The 18,077-nt window shown below is 51.9% G+C and overlaps 1 protein-coding gene across 1 annotated transcript; it reads right to left on the bottom strand.

Moving 5' to 3' along the window:
• Positions 1 to 4,446: 4,446 nt before the first annotated feature.
• On the bottom strand, positions 4,447 to 10,082 carry RPL39 (ribosomal protein L39). Its single transcript, XM_078623428.1, has 3 exons — positions 9,974 to 10,082; positions 6,685 to 6,788; positions 4,447 to 4,661 (listed from the first exon to the last, which is right to left on the bottom strand). The coding sequence occupies exons 1-3, from the start codon at positions 9,974 to 9,976 to the stop codon at positions 4,613 to 4,615; spliced, it is 156 nt and encodes a 51-aa protein (XP_078479554.1). The 5' UTR covers positions 9,977 to 10,082; the 3' UTR covers positions 4,447 to 4,612.
• Between the last annotated feature and the right edge of the window lie 7,995 nt (positions 10,083 to 18,077).

The following is an 18,077-nucleotide window of genomic DNA, read 5'->3' as shown; positions in this document are numbered from 1 at the left end:
TGGGGAGTTTGTTGTTAATTTTCGTGCGTCGCGGGGAGATCGCGGTGCAATTGGCGAGTGTGTCGGTAAAACGTCGCCCGAAATTGTTAAATTGTTGAGGGTTTTTTTTTAAACCTTAAAAAAAACTCTGCAGCAAAGACGAAGATCATCCCCCCCCCCTCGTGTAGCCTCTAGCAGGCTGCAGGGCAAGTGCTGCTAGCGAGCAGCAGCAGCGCCTGTGAAGGCTACCGGCGCTGTGGCTACACGAGGGGGTGGGTGGCTACCAGCACCACGCCCGGCCGCCTTTGTCTCTCCCCCAGTGGCGATGTTCACTACACACCGCACCAGGTACTCGTTTAAGGCTGAGTCAACCTAGGGGGGGGGTGTTGGTGGCAGTTGCGCGCACACAGACATACACACAGACATACACACACGGTTATACAGTCACACACATAGTCACAGACAGACACACACACAAAGACAGTCACACACACAAAGAGTCACAGACATACAGACACAGTCACACACACACAGTCACAGACAGTCACACAGACATAGTCACACAGTCACAGACAGACAGTCACACAAAGACAGTCTCGCACACACAGTCACAGACATAGTCACACAGACATAGTCACACACACAAAGACAGTCTCACACACACAGTCACAGACAGTCACACAGACATACAGACACAGTCACACACACACAACCGGTTAGTGCTAAAGTCGTAAACTAATAAATGCACGTCTTGTGATTTACGTGACACAAATCACTTACTTAAATTGGTCGTGTCGGGTGGGTGGTGGTGGTGGCGGCGGCGTGTTTGACGACACACTGCGTCTGTGTACTCGATCAAATCAAAACCTCTCGTCGCGGTAATGGTCATAGTGAGTCCCTGGTTTATTGTTGCTTCGCAGAGGATGAGGGGTGGGGTTGGTGGTGGGGTTGGTGGTGTTTGTTGTGGGGGAGCGGTGGTGCAGCGGTTAGCGCGGGCAGCCTGCGATGCTGAGGAGCCGAGTTCGATTCCCGTCTGCGTGAGCCACCAACAACAACAACCGGTGGAGATGTATTCTTGGTTCTTTCGGTAAAGTCACGTAGAAGGAAAGTAATAAAATAATAAAAATAAAACATAAAATAATTCTCACGACGTTTCGGCCACAAATCAAGCAGCCGTCCTCAGGTGAAGAACAGGAGAACAGGTCTGTCGAGAAGGCAGAGTCTGAATATGGTATTGTCATCAGTATGACATAAGTAATTATATATTACTCATTCAGACGCTGTCTTCTCGACAGACCTGTTCTTCACCTGAGGACGGCTGCTTGCGTTGTGGCCGAAACGTCGTGAGAATTGTATTTTATTATGTTTTATTTTTATTATTTTATTATTTCCATTCTACGTGACTTTACCGAAAGAACCAAGAAGATGAATCCCTGCAGTCACGAAAGCTTTAAATCGAAACCGGTGGAGATTTGTGTCCGAACCGATCCCGAGCCCCTGGTGAGGTGTTAGCGGTAGTGTAAACATGGGGGGGGGGCGGGTGGGGAGACAAAGGCGGCCGGGCGTGGTTGCTAGTCACACTGTCGTGTGCCACAGTCTTCGTGAAGTGCTCGCAAACAGCACTTGCCCCCCCCCCTCTTTCCCACTCCACCGCCCCCCAAACGGCCTGTTGGAGGCTGCACGGGGGTGGAGGGGTGTTTGTCTGTGATGGTGGTGATGGTGATGATGATTGGTGGTGATGGTGATTGAGATTCGTGATGAAGGACGCTCGCTACTGGGCGGGGTCGAAGGAAGTTGAAACAATTTTTTTTTTAGAACCCCGGTCCCCCTGCCCCCCCCCCCACCCCCCGGTCCCCCTCCCCTCGCCCCCCCCGGGCCCCTCCCCTCGCCTCCCCCCCCCCTGCACCTCCCCCCGGGCCCCTCCCCTCGGCCCCCCTCCCCTCCTCCCAGCCCCGCCCCCCCCCCGGGTTGCCCAGTAGGGTCACGCGCGCGCGCCGCCCACATCTGCGACGTCCCCCTCCCCCCCACCTCCCCCCCCCCCCCCCCCCACCTCCCCCCCACCCATGTCCCCACGGCAGTCGTCGTCTTGTACTAAATGCCTCTATTTTGTTAATAGAAAACACGGAAACAAAACTACCGCGTGGCTCTTAGTGGCCGCCTGCCTGGTCGTCTTTCTGTCTTTCTCTTAACACGATCACACACACGGGTACACACACAGTGACACACAGACACATACACACACACAGACACACACAGGAGTACACACACACACGGGTACACACACACAGGGTACACACACACAGGGTACACACACACACGGGTACACACACAACAACCGCCATTCGCCACTAAGTGGCGGTGACGTCACCACGACGCTTGTGCCAGGCCATGTGCACCTTGAGGACACGTGAAGTGTCGAACGCCCGCTGGCAGGAGGTCACGGGGCAGACCCAGCAGGTGCCACGGGTCGACTGACCGAGATGACCGAGATGACTGGCTGATGCACCACCTGTGCCCCCTACTGTGCCAACTTGCTGTGCTTTAGCCACCCGGCGCTCCGCTCGTTGTTGTGAGCGTTGCTCCTCCGCCCTCCGTTGTTGCTGGAGGGCGACTGCCTCCAACTGCCCAGTAGCGTCCTTCACGAGCCTCCTCCACTGAGGCCGATCTTGACACCGCTGGTACCAGTCATCGGCAAGTCCACTCAGCTCCACGTCCTCCTGTACCACATCACTCCATCTCTTCTCTAGCCCGTGCCGCGCCCGTTTAGCCCCCTCGATCCGGCCGAACAAAAGCTGCTTAGGCATGCGGTGGCTGGGCATGCGGGCTACATGACCCAGCCAACGCAGCCTTGCCTGCCGGAGCTCACTGATGGGACTTTGCCCAGATCTTTCAAGGATTTGTGAGCTCCTCACATAATCCAGCCTGCAGGTTAATGTTTCTATCCGGCGTAGATGTACCATTATGGGGGGGGTCCACGTTTTCCAAGCGTAGAGAAGGGAGGGCATGACCGTGTCCGAGAAGACTTGAGGCTTCGTGTGGTGCGACAGACCGGGTAGCTTTCACACGGCGTTACGTAGCCGTAACACATTCACACTAACACACACAGACACGCCCAACTTTTAACAAAGCAGCAAGGCACTCCCCCACCCCTCCAACACGTTCCTTCGGAGTGGGCAGGTAGGAACTTGGTTGGACAGCGCATTCGTGCGATCCGTGTCACGCGCAAGCCGCGTGACACGGATGCTGAGCCTGCCCGAAGCGCTTTATGAAATACAAATCGAGGGCGTGGCTATGCACGACAGACAGACAAATAATCCCTGGTGGGCAGTGTGTAACCGTTGTTCCTACCTGTATTATTAACGCCTTGCAACCACCACACCGAATGCGAACTCTTTCTCAGCCTCGTCAAGAACACCAGCTCACAATCTTAGCAAGTTGTAGAAATCGCTCCAGAACTCAGACCAAATGAGCGCCAGTCTCGGGGAGGGTCCCAGGACCGGCTCTGAGAATCGACACGGGCGTCAACCGCGAGCGGGAATCGAACTCGGGTCGCCGGAGAGGTTCGTTGCGCTCCAAACACGGCAATCCTGCATAATGCACGGGCATAATGACTTTAACCCCCCCCCCCGCCAAACCTACGCATTTCACTAGTACTAATCGCATATCTGCATTTCTCATAATTATGCTAAATTCCTCTTGATATGCAAATTCTTTTGTCAAGGAGCTCTTCCCCCCTCCATCCCAGCTTAGTCGCTCCAAGCCTGGAGTGTTTCATTCAGACGCTGTCTTCTCGACAGACCTGTTCTTCACCTGAGGACGGCTGCTTGCGTTGTGGCCGAAACGTCGTGAGAATTTATTGTTTCATTTTTATTATTTCCATTCTACGTGACTTTACCGAAAGAACCAAGAAGATGAATCCCTGCAGTCACGAAAGCTTTGCAGCAGAGAGCCGCCGAAGGAAGTTTTGGAGAAATCTTTACGGCCGACAAAGACGCAAAAATGAGCCGAGTCTACGGGAGGCCCAGGACCGGTTCCGAAGAATCGTCACGGGAATCGGGGGGTGGGGGGGGTGTGTGGTGTTCGTAACGCTCAACCACCAGAGGTCGCAACCGGGTACCCGATATCCGTACCCTACCCGATACCCGGCTACCCGTACCCAGCCGGGTATGGGTACCCGTTTGCGACCCTGGTGCGGCCGGGTACGGGTAAGGAATCAAAACCCGTTTGCAAGCTCTGTCAACCATTGGAACCTCATTTGCCAGTAAAAAAATATGATAATTGTTTTTTTTACCCTATCTGGCAAACAAACTGACACCTTTTTTACAAGGAGTCATGTTTGCAGAGACCACAATACCTGCGGTCACGCGCGTACCAACAACAACACAAAGAGAGAGAGAGAGAGCCGTCGAAAGGAAGTTTTGGAGTAATCGCCGCGGCCAAAGGAAGACAAGTCTTGGGGAGGGCAGCTTTGCGTCTCAATCAGGGGGGTTTATTTGAAAAGCTCCACAGTGTGAGGTGGGGGTGGGGTGAGTGGTGGGACAAGGTCGCTGCGGGCTGCGATTCCCTGCCGATGTTGGGTCCACCGCCTCTCCACTCCGCCCCCCTCCATGGAGGCCCCTCCTCCTCGTCCTCCTCACAGGCCCAGCTTGGTGCGCCGCCAGTGCCTCCTCTTGGAGTTGTACCTTGGGAGAGCGGTGGGAGAGACGGAGGGCAGGGGTGAGGTTCGTGTGTGTGGGGGTTCGTGTGTGTGGGGGGTCGTGTGTGTGGGGGTTGTGTGTGTGGGGTTAGTGTGTGTGGGTCGTGTGTGTGAGGTGTGTGTGGGGTGTGTGTGTGGGGTTTGTGTGTGTGGGGGTCGTGTGTGTGGGGGGGTCGTGTGTGTGGGGTTCGTGTGTGTGCGGGGTTCGTGTGTGTGTGGGGTTCATGTGTGTGTGGGGTTCATGTGAGGCTCACGGGTGTGTGAGGGTCATGTGTGTGGGGTGTGTGTGGGGTTCGTGTGTGTGTGGGGTGTGTGTGGGTCGTGTGTGCGAGCGTTGTGTGTCGTGTGTGTGGGGTTCGTGTGTGCGTCGTGAGTGTGCGCCTCAACCCATGGCACCTGGGTCTATCCCTCACGTGGCCTTATAAGTGCACACAGCCTGGCACAAGCGGAAACCATCACCACGCAAACTCCGGTCATCTTCGCAGCGGCCGCTTCTCACTAACCGTCCAACTAACACGGTGGTCACCGCATCATCGCCGCGCGGCGCTTTCAGACGCGCTGCTTCTGTGGCCGTCTGGAACGCTCTCCCTGCCGATATAACGAAGCCGCTGGGGAGCTACGCTGCACTTTCAAATCATCGTCGTCTGCACCGACAAACTCATTTCTTTAGAACTGCTTCTTGTTGTTGTTGCTGCTGCTGCGTTTAGTTTGTTATCGAATCACACGCTGGGCGACGCACGGTGCACGTAGGCACGCAACGGTGACGACCGTGCAAGGCTGTGTCCGTATCTCCCGGCACCTCGCTGGGGCGTGCGGCGAGGTGCGTGGGAGACGGGGGAGGCGTGGGTGACACGCGGCGGCGTTGATGTTGGCGGGAATAATGGCGGCGCGGTGATCGGGGTCAGACCGACGCCGTAATTGCGTCCCGCCAGGAGATGTTGACGACCTCGCCTGGTACGCAGGAGGTCGTGGGTTCGATCCCAGACACTGAGAGATGTTGACTACCTCGCCTGGTATGCAGGTCGTGGGTTCGATCCTGACCTTGACGATGCCTACTGCTGCTGTGTATGTGGAGTCTGCGTCTCTCTCTTATCACGGTGGCTAGGAGATGTTGACTACCTCGCCTGGTGTACAGGAGGTTGTGGGTTCGATCCCGACCCTGACGATGCCTGCAGCTGTGTATGTGGAGTCTGCGTCTCTCTCTCATCATCATCATCACGGTGGCTAGGAGATGTTAACTACCTTGCCTGGTGTACAGGTCGTGGGTTCGATCCTGACCCTGACGACTGCTGTATATTTGGAGTTTGTGTGTCTCTCTCTCGTCTAGGGTAGTGTACAGTGATGCAGTGTATCGTGATGTAGTGTATAGGGTAGTGTATAGTAGTGTATAGGGTAGTGTGTAGTGTATAGTAGTGTAGTGTATAGTGAAGTGTATAGTAGTGTAGTGTATGGGGAAGTGTATAGTGCAGTGTATAGTGTAGTGTATAGTGTAGTGTATAGTGTAGTGTATAGTGTAGTGTATAGTCGTGTAGTGTATAGTGCAGTGTATAGTAGTGTATAGTGTAGTGTATAGTGTAGTGTATAGGGTAGTGTATAGTGACGTAGTGTATAGTGTAGTGTATAATGAAGTAGTGTATAGTGACGTAGTGTATAGTGTAGTGTATAATGAAGTAGTGTATAGTGTAGATTATAATGAAGTAGTGTATAGTGACGTAGTGTATAGTGTAGTGTATAGTGTAGTGTATAATGAAGTAGTGTATAGTGTAGTGTATAATGAAGTAGTGTATAGTGACGTAGTGTAGTGTATAGTGTAGTGTATAGTGTAGTTTATAATGAAGTAGTGTATAGTGACGTAGTGTATAGTGTAGTGTATAGTGTAGTGTATAATGAAGTAGTGTATAGTGTAGTGTATAGTGTAGTGTATAATGAAGTAGTGTATAGTGTAGTAGTGTATAATGAAGTAGTGTATAGTGACGTAGTGTCTAGTGCAGTGCAAAGCGAGGAGTTACCGGATCGTGTTCCCCGTCTTCATGCGGATCCACTGGGGGATCGGCCGATTCTGCTTCTGCTTCTTCGCCAGGAAGCGCTTGATCTTGAACGTCTTGTGTGAGCTCTACACGGCACACAGACACGCAAATAATCCTAGACTTGAGGCTTTCGTGACTGCAAGGATTCATATTCTTAGGTTTTTTCGGTAAAGTCACGTAGGTAACTTGATACAGCTATCGTGCTGTGACGGTTTCCACCTGATGAAGGAAGCTTGTGTTGCCTCCGAAACGTCGTGATTTAATTGATTTATTTTCATTTATTTTGTATTATTTTGTACCTACGTGACTTTACCGAAAAAACCTAAGAGGACACAAAGAATCCCCCGCGTAGCCTTGACACACGGCTGGGTACGATGGAAGACCGGCGCACGAGATGGGTTTGGCCAGCAACGACGCCCGGCCGCCTTTGTCTCCCCAGCGGGCGACGTTTACTACACAACACCGCCGCACCAGGTACTCATTTGAGGCCGAGTCGACCTAGGGGAGGAGGCCCAGGACCGGTCGGATAACACTGGTCAACACACTTTTTCTGGCATAAGGTATTCCAACGGTTTGAAGGTAATTTTGGGGGGTGCTGATTCCAAATCTGGCATCAGTTTTTGTCTATCACATCAGGTTTTTGAGATGTCAAATATTGCATTTTCAATAAAAACTGCAGTAGAAAAATATTAAATAAATGTGGATATCTACATAAAATGATATTATAAACGCACTATCCTAAAAATACAGCACCATGTTTTAACACTAAAGCAGTCACTGACTCGCAACAACTTGCAATCATAAGTGACAGTTAATTTCGGGTAAAATAAATGAAAATGGGGTATGCTGATAGCATAAAAATGAGACGTGATAGAGCAAATCTGAGATCAGATTTGGAATCAGCACCCTGAAATTAGTCTGAAACAGCTGCAAATGTTGACCAGTGTAATCGTCAGCAGTGGCTGACCGAGAGCGGGGTTCGAACTCGGATCGACTGCCGGCTTCGTAGCGCAGCTAACAACAACTTTGACACAATCGCACAGATACACAACTCACATTATAATATAGAGGTGTGCTTCACGTTAAAAATGTTAACGCTTCTGCTGCTGAGAATTTGCAACAGCACCACAACAACGAATGTTGCGTCTCCAGGCTTCGGAGACCATCTGGAGAAGATTCCAGACGTGCTGTTGACAATGATGGTGAACAAGTGGGAGACCCTTTAACTTTTTGAAGCTATTAATATTACATGTTAATATTACATGTTATCATGTTAATATTACATGTTATCATGTTAATATTACATGTTATGTTAATATTACACGTTATCACATTACACTTCTTTTGCCATTAAAAACGATAGTCCCATACAAGTGTTAATATTTTTATGAAGCACCCTCTACTACACACTATACACTACATACAGAGTGCTTCAAAAAAATGTTAACGCTTCTGCTGCTGAGCATTTGCAACAGCACCACAACAACAAATGTTGCGTCTCCAGGCTTCGAAGACCACCTGGAGAAGATTCCAGACGTGCTGTTGACAACGCTGGCGAACAAATGGGAGACTCTTTGAAGCTATAAACGTTACATGTCATCGTCTTACGATTGTTTTATCATTAAAAAACGATAGTCCCATGTAAGTGTTAACATGTTTTTGAAGCACCACGCGTGTGTGTAGATGCCTCAGTCAAAATATTTGAAGTCTGACAAGTCACACTCGCGGTCACCGAATCGACCAATTCACAGGCGACGTTTCGAACCACGGGCCTCGAGAGAGAGAGCATAGTCCACCACCACCATCACCACCACCACCCATCATCACCCATCATCATCTCACTCTTAGAGGCAGTGCTTCGTCTACTGCTGGATGATGTCACCCCCCTCCCCACGTCACTCTACTGTAGTCGTGACGTATGAGACAGTGCTTCGTCTACTGCTGGATGATGTCACCCCCCTCCCCCCACGTCACTCTACTGTAGTCGTGACGTAAGAGACAGTGCTTCGTCTACTGCTGGATGATGTCACCCCCCTCCCCCCACGTCACTCTACTGTAGTCGTGACGTAAGAGACAGTGCTTCGTCTACTGCTGGATGATGTCACCCCCTCCCCACGTCACTCTACTGTAGTCGTGACGTAAGAGACAGTGCTTCGTCTACTGCTGGATGATGTCACCCCCCCCCACGTCACTCTACTGTAGTCGTGACGTATGAGACAGTGCTTCGTCTACTGCTGGATGATGTCACCCCCCCCACGTCACTCTACTGTAGTCGTGACGTATGAGGCAGTGCTCCGTCTACTGCTGGAGTGGTCGTGGTGAGTGCGAGGCGAGCGAGGCTGTCTTTATAGTCAAAATCTGAATGTGCCGGCTCGTTTCGGAAGCGAAATCGTCGAGCAGTGGATAGAGCAACGAATGGACGGGTGGTGATGGTGATGATGGTGGTGATGATGGTGATGATGGTGATGATGGTGATGATGGTGGTGATGATGGTGATGATGATGGTGGTGATGATGGTGGTGATGGTGGTGATGATGGTGGTGATGGTGGTGATGATGGTGATGATGGTGGTGATGATGGTGATGATGGTGATGATGGTGGTGATGATGGTGGTGATGGTGGTGATGATGGTGGTGATGGTGGTGATGATGGTGGTGATGGTGGTGGTGATGGTGGTGATGATGGTGGTGATGGTGGTGATGATGGTGATGGTGGTGGTGATGATGGTGGTGATGGTGGTGATGGTGGTGATGATGGTGGTGATGATGGTGGTGATGATGGTGGTGATGGTGGTGATGATGGTGATGATGGTGGTGATGGTGGTGATGATGGTGGTGATGATGGTGGTGATGATGGTGGTGATGATGATGGTGATGATGATGATGGTGATGATGATGGTGATGATGGTGATGATGATGATGGTGATGATGATGGTGATGATGATGGTGGTGATGATGGTGATGATGGTGGTGATGAGCGAAGAGATAAAAGCAGCCAAACGTGAATCTCCTCAGACAGGCCGCGACTGTTACCGCAATTGCGGCCTACGAGGAAAGGCTTCAACCGCTGTGGGCAATGGGGGTGGGGGGAGGCGGTCGGAGAATTTTTCTCCCCTCAAAGTTTTGTTTTAAAAAGGAAATTAAAACGATAAAGCGTCGATATCGCGACGCGGATCCACGATGGGCGAACTCGGGGTGTGTCCCGGTCGCGATTAAACGCGGCGATGGAGGCGGATGGCGATGGATTTTGTCGCGCGCGGTTTGCTCCTCACCATTCTGAGGGAGACGACGTCGCGGCGGCGTCGATGGCGGCGGAGGGGGAAAGGAGAGAGGGCGAGAGGGGGAGGGGCTAGGAGAGAGAGGGGGAGGAAGAGGAGGGGCTTAGAGAGAGGGAAGGGCGCAAATGGGCGGAGTTAAAGATAGAAGGGGGAGGGGCGAGGGGAGAGAGGGGGGGGGAAGAGGAGGGGCTAGAGAGAGGGATGGGCGGGGCTAGAGAGAGAGGTTATGTTCTTAGGTTTTTTCGGTAAAGTCACGTAGGTAAAAAATTAAAATTAATAAAAGTAAAATAAAAATACATATTTTAAATTTTATTTTTATTTAACTTTTATTAATTTTAATTTTTTACCTACGTGACTTTACCGAAAAAAACCTAAGAATATGAATACTTGCAGTCACGAAAGCTTCAAATCTCGGAGAGGTTATGGGCGTGGTTAGAGAGAGGAAGGGGCGCAAATGGGCGGAGTTAAAGATAGAAGGGGGAGGGGCGAGGGGGGGGAAGAGGAGGGGCTAGAGAGAGGGATGGGCGGGGCTAGAGAGAGAGGTTATGTTCTTAGGTTTTTTCGGTAAAGTCACGTAGGTAAAAAATTAAAATTAATAAAAGTAAAATAAAAATACATATTTTAAATTTAAATTTTATTTTTATTTAACTTTTATTAATTTTAATTTTTTACCTACGTGACTTTACCGAAAAAAACCTAAGAATATGAATACTTGCAGTCACGAAAGCTTCAAATCTCGAAGAGAGGTTATGGGCGTGGTTAGAGAGAGGAAGAGGCGGAAATGGGCGGAGTTAAAGAGAGAAGGGGGAGGGGCGAGGTGAGAGAGAGGGAGGAAGGGGAGGGGCTAGAGAGAGAGAGGGGGGGAAGGCCGGGTTAAAGAGAGAAGGGGGAGGGGCGAGGAGAGAGAGGGAGGGGAGGGGTTAGAGAGAGAGGGGCGATAATGGGAGGAGCTAAAGAGAGAAGGGGGAGGAGCGAAGTGAGAGAGGGGGAGGAAGGGGAGGGGTTAGAGAGAGAGAGAGGGGGGGAGAGGTGAGAGAGAGAGAGGAAGGGGAGGGGCTAGAGAGAGGGACGGGGGGAGAGGCCGGGTTATAGAGGATGGAGGGGCGGGGCTAGAGGGAGGAAGGGGAGGGGTTAAAGGGGGGCGTGGTTAGAGAGGGGGAGGAGTTAACAGTGCGTCGTGACGTCACCGCGCACGGCTGACCGCGCGTCACCCGTGCGCGGTGACGTCGCGGCGCGGCCGTACCGACGCGGTGGCGTCATCGCGCTTGATGACGTCACACCGTTTGGCGGGAACAGGGAAGGCGGATTGTGGCGTGACGTCACCGCGCGCGTGCGTCTGCAACCACGTGGGGAGCGGTGGTGCAGCGATTAGCGCTACGAACCTGGCGGCCCCGAGTTCGATTCCCGCTCACGGCCAAAAGCCAGTAGAGACGATTATCTAGAACCGGTCCTGAGTCTCCTGCCCTAGGTCGACTCAGCCTCAAATGAGTACCTGGTGCGGTGTGTAGCAAACATCGCCACTGGGGGAGAGACAAAGGCGGCCGGGCGTGTCGGTCGATCCGTGACACCTGCTGGGTCAGCCCGTTACCTGTCGGCGGGCGTTCGACAATTGGCCTTAAACGTGCACCTTGCCTGGCACAAGCGCCGTGGTGACGTCACCGCTGAGATTGCGGCGTGACGTCACCCTCGCACAACCGGAGCGTGGTGACGTCACGCCGTTTGTGAGAAGGCGTGGAGACGGATTTTGTGCGTGACGTCAACCGCGCGTATTGCGTCATGCCGCGCGAGACTTAAGTTGCTGTTTGCGGAATGACGTCACCGCGTTCGGTGTCCGAGGGTGACGTCACGCCACGTGATGACGACGGCTTCGAGAAGGTTAAAAGAGAATTGTGGTGTCACGTCACCGTGTAAGTGTGATGACGTCAGACGCGTGGTGACGATCCCATCCGACGCTAAGATTGAGACGTCATGGCATCATAACCTAGCGTGGTGACGTCACGCCATCTCGAGAAGACGGTTGTTTAGCGTGACGTCACCGTGGTTGTGATGACGCCACGTCGCGTGGAGAATCGGTGCTGTTTGCGGAATGACGTCACCGCGCCGCTGCGCGTGGCGTCACGAAGTTTCGAGACGGGGATAAAAAACAAACCGCGAGGCGGCGTGACGTCATCGCGCGGTTTGCGAGTGAAGGAACAAAAGGCCGATTGGAGCGTGACGTCACCGTGCGTGAAGACGTCACGACGCGTGGAGCGACGCGATGACGTCACGACGCACGGGTGATGTCACGACGCAGCCGTGCGTTCACGGCGGTGTGTCGTCAGCAGCGCACGTCCGTCGACGTTTCGGGGCAATGGCCCTTCTCCAGAGCGTGCAGCGGGGAGGGAATCCGAGGAGCTATGAAGCTCTTTGTCGACAGACGAAATGTCCGCGTGCAAGTTGTGTTTCATTCATTATAGAGGGTTTTTTGGGAGGGTTAGATAAATATGTCGTTGTGTCGTTAAACCCGCCACCACACGACACGGCCAATTAAAAAATTAACTCGTAAAAACAAAGTTTTTCACTATAAATCCTTTATATGCGTGGCGGCTAGAGTCCTCTCGTCCTCTGACTTGAGATGGCTGCCACCTATGGGTCAGATGATTGCCTGCCACCATTAAGCAATTGGTAATTAAATATAAAAAACATTTCCTTCTAAAAAGTGTAAAATTTTGGAGAAAAAAAATTTCACGAAAATGCATTGTCACGCACAACGAGTCTGTGTGCAAAATGTCAGCTCGATTGGATCACGGGAAGTGGGTTAAAAAACGACCGAAAGATTTGCACGGTCGTAAGCGCGCAAGCAAGCAAGCAAGTGAACTTAATATAAAGGATTTAATAAAGGATTTTAAAAGGGGCCATATTCTTAGGTTTTTTCGGTAAAGTCACGTGGGTAAAAATGTTTTAATTAACAAAAAGTAAAATAAAAATTAAATAAAAATCACGACGTTTCGGAGGCAACACGTGACTTTACCGAAAAACCCTAAGAATATGGATCCTTGCAGTCACGAAAGCTTCAAACCTAGAATTAGGAAGGGGCCGTCCATAAATGACGTCACGCACCTAGGGGGGAGGGTGGGGGTCAGACATTTGTGACGATGTGTGACGAGATGGGGGGGGGGGGTTGAGAAATGTGACGTCACATCAAAATGCGCGACTTTAAATAAATATAAACAACACGTTCATTGTAGTGCGTATTCAATGTGGTGCTGCACTCTGATGTTGTAGGAGAAAACATTTATCAAAAAGTCTATTTAACTAAGTATATTTATTTTAAGTTGCGCATTTTAATGTGACGTCACATTTCTCAAACCCCCCCCCCCCCGCGTCACACATCGTCACAAATGTCTGACCCCCCGCCCCCTAGGTGCATGACGTCATTTATGGACGGTCCCGTAGAACACACGCCCACCTTGCAGAATCCTCGGGAAGGATCTGGATGCTAACCACGTGACCACCCCTAGCCCCTCCCACTGGGCCACTTTGTAGACTTAACCGGTCACGTGTCCTCTCGGGTTAACGAGAGTGCCATGACCTTTAGTAACCCCATACCTACGGCCGGCATTCCCACACCCTGTCCTGTAGGGGTTGGCACTGCACGCCAAGCGTAGTTATAGGTGTGCCTACAGCTGGTGCAAGAACAGCTGAATAAAGTCTAAGCAGGTGACTTGTTACAACGTGTCGGTGTGAGACATTTTTGAAGACTCTACATTTGGTGTTAGAAGTGCCAACGAACGTAAGAACGCACCTGTTGCGTCGTCCGGTGATGACGACGCCGACCAAGACGTCGTCCCTCCTACAGCTCCGATTGCCGGAGCTCCGAGCGCTCGCTCAGACGACGTGCTTCAGTCGGCTCAGGAGCAGAGGTCGCAACCGGGTACCCGATACCCGTACCCTACCCGATACCCGGCTACGGGTAGCCGTTTGCGACCCTGGTGCGGGCGGGTACGGAGAGGCCGTGAGTCACTGGTGAGTAACCGTTTGTCACTCATTTCGGGTAGGGTACGGGTAGGGAACGGCTACCCGTACCTGGCCGGGTACGGGTACCCATTTGCGACCCTGGTGCGGCCGGGTACGGGTAAGGAATCAAAACCCGTTTGCGACCTCTGCCACTCAGGAGTGCATGGCGAGTCCAGCCCAGCCACCTCCTTCGCAGAGCTGGCTGGACATCGCCGATCACCTGGCGAGGTTGCTGTCAGCCGCCGCTCATGTTTTTGACGCCAAGACGCACTTCCCGCCGCTGTCATGACCAAGGCGACTGGAGCGCTGGACCTTCCCGCCATTCCGCGGGTTGCAGCCATGCTCCACTCGTCCGCCATTTCGGGCGATCGGCCCGCGCCGCAGAAGCAGCCGCCGGGTTCCAAGGTGGAAGTCGTTCCCAAGTTCCGACGGCTGCCGCCGGTGCGTCAGTTCACTGCTGCAGGTGCATCAGTTCACTGCTGCAGGTGCATCAGTTCACTGCTGCAGGTGGAGATTGGACGCATTTTCGTCGTCGATTCGAGGCCGCCTACATCTCGGTGGGGTGGACATCCCGGGAGGCGCTCCAAGCTCTTCCCACGGCCCTCGACGACGACTCGTTAGCCGCTTTTTCGCCATCCTCGAGTCGGATAGAGCGACCCTCGCACGCGCCGCCCACACCGAGATGGCCGCTATTTCTGATCCCCCGCCTAAAGTTCGGAGAAGATTTCAAGCTGCGGCGACGGGGTGAGAGCGAGACGCGGCTGGCCTAACGCAGTGCGCTCCTCGCCTTGGGGCACGAGGCCTTCCCTCGCATGGACAGAGTCGCCTTGGATTCCCTGGCCTTGGAGCGGCTTCTCTCCTTGGCTCGGGAGTTGGGGGTCACCCTCGCGGTGGCAGAGGAAGACGACCCGACTTCTCTTCTGCAGGTGGCCCGCGGCATCCAAGCGCATCTCAACCCTAACGACTGGCCGGCGGTGGCGGCCGGTGCAACGGAGCCGGCCGTGGGCGAGCATTGCGTGTGCCTCCTTCGCCCGCGGAACGGAGGGGGGAAGTAGCGCTGGCCTGCACCCATCAGCACGGGAATGGCACCCCAGGCCAGAGGTCGCAACCGGGTACCCCCCGATACCCGTACCCTACCCGATACCCAGCTACCCGTACCCGGCCGGGTACGGTTACGGGTAGCCGTTTGCGACCCGAAATGAGTGACAAATGGTGACTCACCAGTGACTCACGGCCTACCCGTACCCGGCCACACCAGGGCCGCAAACGGCTACCCATACCCGGCCGGGTACAGGTAGCCGGGTATCGGGTAGGGTACGGGTATCGGGTACCCGGTTGCGACCTCTGGCTCTGGCTCATCGCGTTGTGGGCGCCACGGCGGGTTCCTCAGCAGTTATGGGGTTAATCCAGGAGATCCAGGTTCGTCTGTTGATAGACACGGGGGCCGTTGCGACTATGGTCTCCGAGGCTGTGTTTCGTACGTTGCCTTCGTCGTCCGATCCTCTTACCCCCATGGAGAGCGCTTGAGTGGAAGCTAACGGGGGGGGGGAGGGTCTGGGCACAATGGGTCGGATGCTGGCCTCTGTGCAAATAGGGGGAATCTGTTTGGAAGGACATATATTGTTTGCTGGGCACCGATTTTCTAGGCAAGATGCCCTTGAAAATTCTCATCGGCCAGGGGTGTATTGAATCACCAACGGGACAGCGGTTGCTGTTTCTGAATTCCCCGGTCGACAGCCATCGCAGAATGCTGCCATTCATGCGATGGCTAGACAAATCGTTAAAGCGCCTCCAGGTTACATCATGGGACCTCCTTTGCCAGTACCAAAATATACTAATAGGGGGTTTTCCCCTTTTTCTGGCAACAAAACTGACACCTTTTGCAAGGAATCATGCTTACTACATTGACCACAATACTTGCAGTCAAATGCAAACAAAAAACAAGACTCTGATACTTTATGCATTGACTTTGTAAACTCTTACCCCGAGCTCTCATACGGTGATGGTGCATTGTCTTTGAGTTGTGCGCCTTTTGGCGTCATCTGGTCGAACACCATATGAGACTAGGCTCTAAGGAAAGCTGTCTCTGGTGTGCAGACCAATCAGTTTCAAAGACAATGCAGGTGCGTTATCGGGCGCACAGTTGAATGAGATGGTGGGTGAGTGAATGGATGGTTGAGTGAGATGGTTGGTGAGTGAATGAGTGAGATGGTGGTTGAATGAGATGGTGGGTGAGTGAATGAGTGGTTGGATGAGACGGTGGGTGAGTGAATGAGTAAGATGGTGGGTGAGTGAATGAATGGTTGAGTGAGATGGTTGTTTAGTGAATGAGTGAGACGGTGGGTGAATGAGTGGCTGAATGAGATTGTGGGTGAGTTAATGAGTGGTTGGATGAGACGGTGGGTGAGTGAATGAGTAAGATGGTGGGTGAGTGAATGAATGGTTGAGTGAGATGGTTGTTTAGTGAATGAGTGAGACGGTGGGTGAATGAGTGGCTGAATGAGATTGTGGGTGAGTGAATGAGTGAGATGGTGGTTGAATGAGATGGTGGGTGAGTGAATGAGTGGTTGGATGAGACGGTGGGTGAGTGAATGAGTAAGATGGTGGGTGAGTGAATGAATGGTTGAGTGAGATGGTTGTTTAGTGAATGAGTGAGACGGTGGGTGAATGAGTGGCTGAATGAGATTGTGGGTGAGTGAATGAGTGGTTGGATGAGATGGTGGGTGAGTGAATGAGTAAGATGGTGGGTGAATGAATGAATGGTTGAGTGAGATGGTTGTTTAGTGAATGAGTGAGACGGTGGGTGAATGAGTGGCTGAATGAGATTGTGGGTGAGTTAATGAGTAAGATGGTGGGTGAGTGAATGAGTAGTTGAGTGAGATGGTGGGTGGGTGAATTAATGGTTGAGTGAGGTGGTCGGTGAGTTATTAAGTGAGATGGTGGGTGAGTGAATGGGTGAGCTGATGGGTGAGTGAGATGGTGAGTGAGATGGTGAGTGAGATGGTAAGTGAAATGGTGATTGAATGAGATGAGACGGTGAATGAATGAGTGAGATAGTGAATGAGTGAGCGAGATGGTGAGTGAGATGGTGAGATGGTGGGTGAGTGAATGAGTGGTTGAGTGAGTTGATGGGTGAGCTAATAAGTGAGATGGTGGGTGAGTGAATGAGTGAAATGGCGATTGAATGAGATGATGAGTGAGACAGTGAGTGAATGGGTGAGGTGGTGAGTGAATGAGTGAGATGGTGACTGAGTGAGTGAAAGAGTGAGATGGTGGGTGGGTGAGTGAGATGATGAATGAGACGGTGAGTCAATGAGTGACATGGTGATTGAATGGTTGAGTTGGTGAGTGAGCGAGATGGCGAGTGAGATGGTGAGTGAGTGATGAGTGTGATGGTGGGTGAGATGGTGAGTGAATGAGTGTGATAATTGGTGAGTGAATTAGTAAAATTATGAGTGAATGAGTGAGTGAATGAGTGAGATGGTTGGTGAGTGAGTGAAATCGTGAGTGAATGAGTGAATGAGAGAGTGATTGAGTGAAATGATGAGTGAATGAGTGAGTGAATGAGTGAGACGGTGAGTGAATGAGTGAATGAGTGAATGAGTGAGTGAATGAGTGAAATGATGAGTGAATGAGTGAAGTGATGAGTGACTGAGTGAGACGGTGAGTGAATGAGTGAGTGAATGAGTGAAGTGATGAGTGAATGAGTGAGTGAATGAGTGAGACGGTGAGTGAATGAGTGAATGAGTGAGTGAATGAGTGAAATGATGAGTGAATGAGTGAAGTGATGAGTGACTGAGTGAGACGGTGAGTGAATGAGTGAATGAATGAGTGAATGAGTGATTGAGTGAGTGAATGAGTGAGTGAATGAATGAGTGAGTGAATGAGTGAATGAGTGAGTGAATGAGTGAAATGATGAGTGAATGAGTGAATGAGTGAGTGAATGAATGAGTGAGTGAATGAGTGAGTGACTGAGTGAGACGGTGAGACTTGACGGTGGGTCACGTGAATCCGCATATTTTTCCTTTTTTTATAAATAAAAAAAATAACGGTCCATTTGACGGAAATTAAAACGTTAACTTCTAAAAGGGGAGCCTCGGTT

The sequence above is a fragment of the Lampetra planeri genome, unplaced genomic scaffold (genome assembly GCF_965212315.1).
Source record: "Lampetra planeri unplaced genomic scaffold, kcLamPlan1.2.h2 scaffold_250, whole genome shotgun sequence".
NCBI classification, from domain to species: Eukaryota; Metazoa; Chordata; class Hyperoartia; order Petromyzontiformes; family Petromyzontidae; genus Lampetra; species Lampetra planeri.
Note: the sequence above shows the minus strand (reverse complement) of the source record. Positions and strands in the feature narration are given on the sequence as shown.